Genomic DNA, 10577 nt, shown 5'->3' with positions numbered 1-10577 from the left:
ATACACTAAAGGTGACATCCCGGGTAGTCCAGTGATGTCTGTGTTCCCAATGCAGGGGGCCGGGGTTCAATCCCTGGTCAGGGAACTAGACAACACATGCTGCAATGAAGACTTCAAATGCCACAACTAAAAGATACCACATGCTGCAACTGAGACCTGGTGCAGCCAAAATAAATAAATAAACAAATCTTTTAATTAAAAAAAATAATATACTAAGAATGCTTCTTCAGGACAAACTTCCATTTTCCCATTCTGCCTGTTCATTTCTATAAGAAGGATAATGTCTTTTCTTATGTTTATTAGTGTCATCATCATTGTTCAGTTGCTAAGTTGTGGCTGACTCTTGCAACCCCATGGACTATAGCCCAGCAGGCTCCTGCATCCATGGGATTTTCCAGGCAAGAATCCTGGAGTGGGTTACCATTTCCTTCTCCATCTTAGTGTCATACATGCTATGAATTTAGGAATGTTTGCTGAAGGTTGTCTTCTGAACATACAGAGAATGGACAAATGCAGTCCTAAACATGATGCTTACAAATAATTTATTCTTAATTCATACATTTGTTTTTCAGCAAAAAATGCATAGTTATTTATACAAATTTTCATATTCAAGACCATAGGGAACAAATGTCTCAAGAAACTGAAATCATGGCAAATTATACAACAGACATGACTCATGATTTTTGTTCAGCTACATGCACAGAACTGACCAAGTGATAGCTATTTCTATGGACTATTTTTGCTTAATGTATCAAGTCATATGGGATTATGACTAAATAATGCTTTTCTGGGAGAATTCACCAACGATTTGAAACCATACTGAAGTACCTGTCCACACACCCTGAGAAAGCCTCGCCAGCTAGCTAAACACAGCTGTTCAGGATGTAGGTGGTGACTGGACTTAAGGTTGCTTAAGAAGAATTAATTTAACAAGCAGTGGAAAAACATTCAGTGTCTTTTTTCATGCCTGCATTTTCCTCTACTCTCCCCTTCCTCCATTAACACCATTAAATGAACTTAAAAAATACTGACACAAGGAGGTCTCTGGTTGGTCACCAGTAAATCCTTTCTCTGCCTCTGACCTGAAGGGGGGGAAATGTGTTTGGCACTTCAGTTAATGACTGCAAATGGGAACCTGCTGGTTGTCCATCCTTGTAAATCTGACTGCAGTCATTGTACTTAAATCCTTACTTTAGAAATGGATGAACCTCCTAAGGCAGATGGTTTGAGAAGGCCTAAATACACATGGAACCCTTTTAGAAACCTTTTGTCTTCAAGGCTGAGTTTGTGGCAAGTGAAGGCTTTGAGGGTGGTGGACACAGTCTGGGAGAAGGCTGAAATGGACAGAACTCAGAGCTAGCACGTGCTTTATTTAGAGAGAAGAGTGGGCATGGTATCCTCCCCTATCCCTGAAATAGAGCCTTTTCCTGGATGGCATGAGGCTTTATTCTTCTTTCTGCTCCAGAGAAACCAGGAGTGGAGTGTCCAGGGCTGCACATTTTCCTGGTTATGTTATCCACAAGCCTACTGTGTTTATGATTGAACCCTCATCAAAGTGAATTGGACCTCATTTCTGTATTGCCTTGGTACTCAGTTGCTTAGTTTTGCTCATAGCCTCCATAAAAGGAAACAAACCTGGTAGAAAAGTAGACCGTCTGTGCTCAGCCTTGTTGGAAGAGTGCATTTAATGACATTTCTAACTATCATAGAATTTTGAAAAGACTTAAATGCAGCCTGGTGACACACCTGTAACATAGCTGACCTGTTTTCTTCTTTTTTAGAAAATGATTTTTATCCATCTTTAAACTATACACTATTTACATGTTTCAAGACCTCCTAGGTCTTTATCATTTGGGTAAGAGCTCCAGGTGATTAAATCCCCAGGACAAAGATGAGGCTTTCCAAAAAGCGCTGGTTCTCATCTGTGTGCTAAGGCCAGTTTTTACAAACAAATTGCTATTATAAACATTTAAATATAAAATTAGAATACTTCTCTAAAAATTTTCATTTTTGCATCCAGCATACTACAAACACATCATGCTATCTAACTAGAGATTGACCTAAAAGAAGAAATAAAATCAATGTGTCCCTGTTCTTCATCTGGAAACAAGGGTTATTTACACGGGGTCCTTTCTCAAGGTTGTGGTGAGCTGTGAGGAGAAGGGCTGTTTCTTCAGAATGGTTTAAAAACCATCCAAAGACACCCCCCACCCCCGACTCCTGCTTGAGTGCTTATTGCATATTTTAGGTGGAGTATAAGGCATGAGAAAGGTGGCCAGCCACTTTTACACTTTCGAGAATAATGTTACACATTCAAGAAATGCCTAGTTTGGAACAGCTTTCAGAGATTGTTCAAGAACAAAAAATATTAAAGGTCGTGCATTTAGAAGCTTTAGAAGCTTCTGCATCTAGAAGTATAGTACATTGGAAACATTTTCAAAAGCTCAAACCCAAAGCTGTGTTGCAGTGAGTTAAATAGTCAATATGTGAGCATTTCTGTTGCATCTAGGTATGTGTTCAGAGCTTTAAAAAGTCACATCCTGCCACAATTAACAGCCAAATAAGCATTCTTGGTCTGTGACCTATAAATAAACACTCTAATTCTGCAACTCACTGACAGACTCTGAAGAAGCTATTTGGGAACAAAAAGTCCACAAACTGGTTAGAAATCTGCAAACCAGAAATGCAATCCATTTGTCCTTTTTCTAATGACGACAAAAATTTGCATGGGCTTTTGGAATAGTGACTAAGAAGAGTGGACATCTATTTTCACCAGTAGGAAATAGTTATTCATAATATTGAAGGAATAAAGTCTTCAGTAGGAAGACATGCAGACTATCACAACACAGTAGAGCAGTACTCAGCTTCCACCAATGATTGTTTCCTTTTTCGGTGTGTCTAGACTCATTCGCTTTCTGTCAGGAGATATATGTCAGAGAGTATTGGCAGTCCTTCAAGAAAATGATTCAAAAGGTGATTAAAAATTGGCTGGTGCTATCCCCTCATGCCTTTCTGCCTTATGTCCTAATTTTTTTTTTTTCTTATGTCCTAATTTTATGGAGACAAATTAAAGACACGAAGCCACCGAACATGTGCCACTCAAAATATACCGAGGTGCTTGTGCTCAGGTCAAAACCTACAGGATGTGGTCAGACTGACAAACAGAATTCTTCACCTGCCTATATGAGCACGAACGCCCTGGGAACGCACATGCTTTTCTAGGGACAAAATGTAAAACTCAGGCAAAATTGTTCGTAATTAAACTTGTCCCATTCTGACTGTGTGAATCGAATCTTCCTCATTCTTCCTTTCCCATGCCTTCTTCCTAGCTTTTTCACATCTGATATTTTTTTCTAGATACCTTTCTCCAGGTTCATTTTTTTCTGAAACAAGGTACATAGGTTACAACATACCTAAAGAAGGGGAAAAGCTAAAGAACGTCAGTTAATCTTAGCTAATCTTTGGAGATATAAGCATTTAAGTTCACATTAAAAAAATTTAATTACACTATCTATGAAATGCACACTTAATAATATCACAGTCTAGGCACTTTGGGTGAATCTTACTTCATAGTGATATGAACACTATGAACCCAAAAGTGATTGTTGTTTATTAACTACCTTTATTAATTAGTAGTGATGACAAATTTTTCAGTTCTTTGTGCATATGCCTGCTCTCCCTTCACCTGGATTACACATTAAACTTTCTAGTTATTTTCACCTATAATATTCACACAGACCTAGAATCAGAAAGAAAGAAAAGGAGGGAAGGAAGGAAGAAAACTAAAGAAAGAAAAAAGAAAGAAATCAGTTGTGGGTAAATTAAGATGTTAATTGAAATAAGATTCTATGCATTGTTCTTAGACTAATAGGAGAAAAGAACCAAACACAGTGGCTTAGGACATTGTGCTTATGGCCAGGGTTAGAGCTGGGTCAGAGGGTTTTTTCCCAGTGTTCCTACCTCTGTTCCACCAGCAGAGGGTAACGGCTGTAATGATATGGATTGTTCCTGGCCCAGCATCTTACATGCAGAAGGTGCTCAATGATCACTGAAGGCATTACATGAACAAAAAAATGAAAATCGGCTCACAGGACTCTTACAGAATGAAGTTAGCAACGGCAGACTTCAATAGGTGAAGAACAACTCAAGAGGACAAAACCACCTAACTACTTAAGTGGTTAATTATAACATTTTGTTTACAACATTATAATCTAAATTCAAGGATGTGTGCCTGTGAAGTTGCTTTAGTCGTGTGCAACTCTGCACCCTTATGGACTATACTCAGCCAGGCTCCTCTGTCTGTGGGATTCTCCAGGCAAGAACACTGGTGTGGGTTGCCCTGCCTCCCTTCAGGGGATCTTCCTGACCCAGGGATTGAACTTGTGTCTCCTACATCTCCTGTATTGGCAGGCAAGTTCTTTACCACTAGTGCCACCTGGGAAGCCCAAATTCAAGGACAGCCATCTCTAACCTTGCTGTTTTGTTATTATAAGGTAATGAATTAAAGGAGGAAAAAATATATATCCAGTTAGTGTCAATGTGCTTGGCCAGGCATCATAGCCATGTGAATTAGTAAACATAATTGAGCACACAACCATCCCCACATTCTAATTATGTCACCTTGGGGGACCAATGGTATAACCCTGAAATGGAGATAACCCCTTCAATATCTTTCTCCTACTAGAGTTTTGTGCATATTAAATCAAGTTGTGAAGAGATCTGAAGATTAAAATCCCTGCTTGTTATTGCTGTTAGCTCTCAGATTCAGCACCAAATCAGAAAAAGTTATAAAAATCATCTCCATCCCCAGATTTTGCATTCTTCAGAATGATTCCCCTGAAGCAGTAAGATGAATTAGGTGAAACGGGTTTTGACTGCAATCACTTACAGGCAGGATTTATGAATGGAAACATGGGAAGGCCACTCTGGCCAGCTGTGAAGCCCCACACTTTCTCCCCGGGCTATTTATAGAAAGTTATATGGCCAGGGGGAAAGATCACCTTTATTTTTACAAGCCATGACATGACTGAAGAACTCACTTCCTCTCTCTGGGAAGGTCACCCTCTTCACCTGAAGGTGCAGATACAAGAGTGACAGGAAAGAAGGGGACGCCCTCCAACCTGGCCAATTAAGTCAGCCTGAGTCAGCTTCAGAGACCAACCCACAGGGTGACAGGCACGCAAGTCAAACACCCTCATTTCCCAGGCATGACTGCTCCTTGAGATGTCACCTAGATCATGACTAACAAGTAAAAATAAAATGCATTACATAATAGGGTTCAAAATTCTACTGCTGAAATAGGTTGCACAGAGATAAGGGAGTGCATTTTGACTTATCATTTGTGCTACATTTCAAACAGCTGAACACTATAAACTAAGACTGAATTTTAAAGGACGTAGCAACATGGAGAGTGGGAAAAAACATTTTACATGAAAAAATATTTTACAAGCAATTATATTGTGATTGCCATATTATCCCTGAAATATGTAATACACCTGGAGAGTTCCATGCAAATGTGGAGACTGAGTAAATATTTGCTGATTCTCAAAAATCATCTTTTACCTTGACTGAAATCTGATATCATTTAGCAAATAACATATATAGTTTCACAAATCATTCCTTGGTCTTATGTAGTGTATAGGGTTCCTATTGGAATACAAAGTAAAGCCAAACCACTGTTTTCCACCAGAATATCCTTTGTCAATGCTGTCTGTGGTACAGAAAAAACCAAGATGGAGCAGGAAAGGGAAAGTGCAGGATGGAAGAAACAAAGGGAACGAAGTGAGACTTTACTCCGCAGAAACCTTCCGGGGAAAGTGTGTCATCTTACTGAGCTCATGCATCATAATCACTTGAAAATGATACGGGTACAATTTTATCCTTAAGTGGCCTCTGCTTAAGGACAAAGACACAGGGCAAGAAGAGAATTTCGTTTGAGAACCTGGAAGATCGCCAACAAAAACTGAAAACAACAGATACGGGCTTAATTTCTCAAACTCATCGACATTTTTTAGAAGTCTGTCTCTAGAAAGTTTCTTCTGAAAAAGGAGGTCGCTATTTTACCAGGAAGACCCAAAATACTTCTCAACCTGTTCATCCAGCTTCTAAACCAACATTCTTTGGGGTTCTAGAAGACACAGCAATGACATGCAAATGAGTTTGCCTGCAGAAATAGCCTGATTTCCACAACTGTCCTTGAGCACACGTTCGGAATGAAGTTACAGCTGAGTTATTAACATCCGTGGCAGGCAAAACTCTCAGTCTCTGTAATGTAACCTAACAGGAATCTCCTTGCACTTTGCCAAAGATGAGACACTGACACCTATCAGCAGACTTGCAAAGTGTATTCATGATCCCATTAAGAGGTCCTAAGTCAAATACGGACAGACGTGCAGTTTACATCTGTGTGCAGTTAACACACAAGGATATTGGTTCCTCAAGGGAGTTGTGCCGAACCTCTCTGTTTACAAATACAGTAGCAATTAAAAGCATAAACAAAAACAGCAGTCTTGGCAGGAGCGCCAGCCTACCAGTGCTGAGGTAAGTGTTCATCTACCTTCTGTGCTTGATCTAAATTGTACCGTGAAGTCAAGACTTCCCCATTCAATGACTTACTTGGCTCTTCACCAAAAGGAATTGTCAGAAGTGTGACAAGCATTTAAATCACCTCACTAGTTTGTGTTAATCTAGAGTTGCCATTTCAGGACCAGGATAGCATTTACGAGAACTATCTTAAGGAACACTGGCCAGTGTGGTTGTCAGACAGGATCTCAGGAATGTGTTTCCCAAATTTTTCAAAGACTTAGGGTGACTGCCGTTCATTTCCATAGTCTGGACCCAAATGAGACTTCAGTGCTTAACTAGGCAAAGGTCATCTTATTTAGCTTAAACTACAACTCAAATAACATACTCCTGATTTTTCATAACACAACTGCCAAATTTATTCCTGAATACTATGATTTTAATTTTAAGCAAGGATAGATGGGCACAGTCACGTTCTCCAGTGACTACATTAGGAACCATAGCTACAGTAGTGAGTTGGTTTCTTCTCCTTGTAGAGAAGGCAAATGTTCTACATGTCCTGGTAAGCAACTTTCGGTCCTACCAAAAACAACCAGCACCATCTTCCTTCCCTCCTGAGTGGAATGTTAAACCTTGATTTGCAATCAAGTAAGAAAAGCTTACTCCTACTGCTCTCCCCATGTAAGAAACCATTGATATTTTTGAGGACCAGTCATTTGGGCATTGCTTCAAAAGGCACATTTATTCCAGTGGCAATTTAAATCAGTAGAGAAGGAGAGAATAAGATTAAAAACAAAGCAAAAAAAAAAAAATCAGGTGGGTTTTATGGAATACATTAAAGTAAACAGGAATCTGGGATCTATACAAACCATTTAGCTTCCTCTCAATAGTTTAACCAGAGTCCCTACAGTAGAATAATTCACAGTTGTATCAAGACACACACAGGTCTCCAAAAAATACTGTGTAAAAAAAGTAGCTGAGAACTCTCAAGCAGCTTGCCCTGATGTCCAGTTCAAGTGTATGCAATGCAGAAGGGCTGCAAAATTCAAAACTACACAACAAGAAAATTCAGTGCAGATAACAGGCTTTGATAAATTATGAAAAACCATTGTATATATTACTATTTAAATAACATCTGAGAAAACATTTTGAAATAATTAACATGTGTTCACAGTCCATGCATTTTCTAGCAGGTTAAACCCTGGGTTTGTGTCTCTGTGCTGATTTTCTACAAAGGTCTGTTCCTAGACAAATCCAAGCATTCCTCAGAACCAAATGGAAGTACCCAGGGATTTCGTCTACTTACCCTCTTTACTCCATGCCTGACCTCACAAGGGTCACTTGCTATTACCTCTGGCAGAGAAGACGACTGGAAAATCGAACCGTTTGGGGTTTTAGTGGGGGTTTTATTTGCTGCCTTAGAAGAATCCCTGATGCCACAGACACCATCCGAATTTTCTCCAAGGACAAGAACCAGCTGCCCTATCCCTCCCATTTGCCCACCTCCCTCTTCCAAAGCCCCAGGTGCGCTGAGACCCTCCTGCCTTGCTGGACTTTCCCCCTGTGGTTTTGCAGCACCTTCCTCAAGCAAAGAAGGAAACACGACAAAACTTCAAAACAAACCAACAACAGAAACTCCCAACAAACTGGTGGGCGAGCCGGCAGCCTCCCCCAAGGAGGAGGCTCACTTTTTACTGCAGAATTCGGCGTTGCTGAGGAACTTCTTGATGACCAGCCCCAGGCAGACAACCAGCAGCAGCATGTAGCCCACGGTGCCCAGGAAGGTGGGCGCGTCTGGTGGCTCCTTGAGGAACTGGCGCAGGCCCTCCTCCACGTAATACACCTGATCGTAGATGCTGAGGAAAGTGAAAATGTGGAAGAGCTGGTGGCTGTGGCCGATGATGTCGAAGAGGCCCGGCTGGATGCGCTCGGGGATCTTGCTCACGTTGAAGAAGGCAGCCACCACCAGCCAGAAGTAGCGGCGGTAGAAGTGCAGGAAGAGCGTGGGGTTCTCCCCGCGCAGGTCGAAGAGCCAGCTCTCCAGCATGATGGGGCAGGCCATGCTCAGCGGCATGACGAAGACGAAGGTGCGCAGCGCGAACGGGTAAGAGCACCAGTCCGTGCGGCTCTTGCAGCAGGCCACGGTGCAGGCCACCGCCAGCACGAAGGCCACGGGCAGCACCAGCGCGCGGTAGGCGGCGATGAGGCCCGTGCAGTCCACGTGCCAGCCCAGGCGCTGCTGCACGTATGGGGTCATCACCCGGGCGTCCAACAAGCTCAGGCCTGGCAACAGGTAGTAGTAGTAGGCCACGGTGCTGCCGAAGCCGTAGTAGCTGATGGACGCGTAGTCCAGGTAGAAGAAGGCGGCGCGCAGGCGGAGCGACAGGCAGCTGAACACGTGCGCCGTGCAGCTCATGGCGAAGGTCAACAGCACGCCCGACGCGTAGCACCACAGCGGCAGCAGCCACGGATGGTGGAAGGGCACGTCGCGGCCGCTCAGGAAGAAGAGGCGGCAGAATTTGCTCAGGAACAGCAGCAGCGGGATGAAGTGCGTCCAGAAGTTGAGCGTCTCGTTGGTGGGCTTCAGCACCGAGGCCAGGCACTCCTGCGCCGTGCACGGCAGCCGCCGGTAGCCTGACAGGATGAAGCACTCCACGAAGTCGTCGGGCACCTCGTCCCAGCGCAGCAGCGGCTTGGCGGATGCCGGAGAGTCCCCGGAGGCCAAGGCGTGGGGACGCGAGGCGGCCTCCGAAGCCGCCGCGGTTGTGCCAGGCGGGCCCTTTGTGCCCGCGCTCCGGGGCTGCAGGCGCCGCGGCATGGTGCCCGGGGCTTGGCTAGGACGCGCACCGGCGACCTCTGGCGCCGGCTCCTGCGCGCTCGCCAGTCCCCGCCGGCCGCCGTCGGAGCCTTTGTGCGCGCGCCGGGGGCGTCGCTGCAGGTTCAGAAGAAGACCGGAGCCTCTGAACAACCGTTCCTAAAAAATAAAGAAATAAATACAAATAATCATCGATCTCCAAGCCGCGTACCAACCGGCAGGAGCGCGCGGGGCACCGGCGGCCCCTTCGCCCGGCTCCCCGCTACCGGCTCGCGGCCGCCGGCGCTGCGGCAGCGGCGGCGGCGCGACTGACTGCGGCGGCGGCGGCGCTGCTGCTGCGGTGACTGGGCATCGCGCGGTGCGGGCGCAGCCGCCGCCGCCCCCGGCTCGGGAGGCGGGGATGGGGGGAGCGGAGGCGCTGGAGGGAGGGAGGGACGGGCGCACCGAGGGAGGGCGGGGGCCTCCCGGCTAGTGTTTCGCGGCCGCCTCGGGGGATAGAGTTGTCCCCGGTCTCGAGTTCCGTACCATCCCTCCCCCGCTCCTCGGGTCGCCGAAGCCCGAGCTGGCCGGTTAATGATTGATGCGGGGGCCAAAGGCTGCGCCAGCGACTCGGCGGCCCGCACCGAGGGCGAGGGTCGGCTTCGGGATTCGAAACCCGACAGCCACGCGGGCGTTCGAGAGGACACTGGGGAGCCGCGTTCGCGGGGGGCGGGGAGCTGCGGCCGCAGAAGCGGGGAAAGAGGGTGGGAGGAGAGCGGCGGGCGAGTCCGAGCCGGGGCAGGGCGCAGGGATGCGCTGACCGTAATCTCGGAAGCGGCGGGGGCGCTCGGGCAATCTGGGGGCTTTGAGGCCGCGTCTGGATCAGGCCGTGTCGTTGTCATACCTGGGACCGCTCCTCTCTTGACGTGTGTGTGTGTGCATGCGTGCGCGCGCGCCGTCCTCACTCTTAGCACCATGTCAAGCGTTAGTTTATCTCCTTTCCTCTAGCGGACTTATTCAGGTGCGTCACCAACCTCCTTTCGTCCTTGTCCGATTCAAACGAACGGCCCTCTAAACTGGCCTGTGGTCGTGATCACCAGCCCTCGGGGGTCGCAGCCCACCCGTGCTCCTGTGTCTTTAACTAGGAATCTTGTTTGGAGCCCAGAGTCCTACAACTCAGGGCGGGCTGCTCAAACTCAGCATTTTAATGAAAAAATTCAGATGAAGACCAGGGGATCCGGAAAGCCTGTAATGATCTGAG

General features: G+C 45.8%; 1 protein-coding gene across 3 annotated transcripts; it reads right to left on the bottom strand.

The window, feature by feature from the left end:
- Window positions 1–523: 523 nt before the first annotated feature.
- Window positions 524–10304, bottom strand: PAQR9 (progestin and adipoQ receptor family member 9). Of its 3 annotated transcripts, none has more exons than XM_043474189.1 (2): window positions 10221–10304; window positions 524–9496 (listed from the first exon to the last, which is right to left on the bottom strand). In XM_043474189.1, the coding sequence occupies exon 2, from the start codon at window positions 9338–9340 to the stop codon at window positions 8207–8209; it is 1134 nt and encodes a 377-aa protein (XP_043330124.1). In that variant the 5' UTR covers window positions 9341–9496; window positions 10221–10304; the 3' UTR covers window positions 524–8206. The 3 variants fall into 3 exon arrangements, with proteins under 3 accessions (XP_043330124.1, XP_043330121.1, XP_043330123.1); XM_043474186.1 differs by lacking the exon at window positions 10221–10304 and adding an exon at window positions 9863–10051; XM_043474188.1 differs by lacking the exon at window positions 10221–10304 and adding an exon at window positions 9782–9873.
- Between the last annotated feature and the right edge of the window lie 273 nt (window positions 10305–10577).

The sequence above is a fragment of the Cervus canadensis genome, chromosome 7 (genome assembly GCF_019320065.1).
Source record: "Cervus canadensis isolate Bull #8, Minnesota chromosome 7, ASM1932006v1, whole genome shotgun sequence".
NCBI classification, from domain to species: domain Eukaryota; kingdom Metazoa; phylum Chordata; class Mammalia; order Artiodactyla; family Cervidae; genus Cervus; species Cervus canadensis.
The sequence above is the reverse complement of the archived record's forward strand: the minus strand, read 5'-3'. Positions and strand labels throughout refer to the sequence as shown.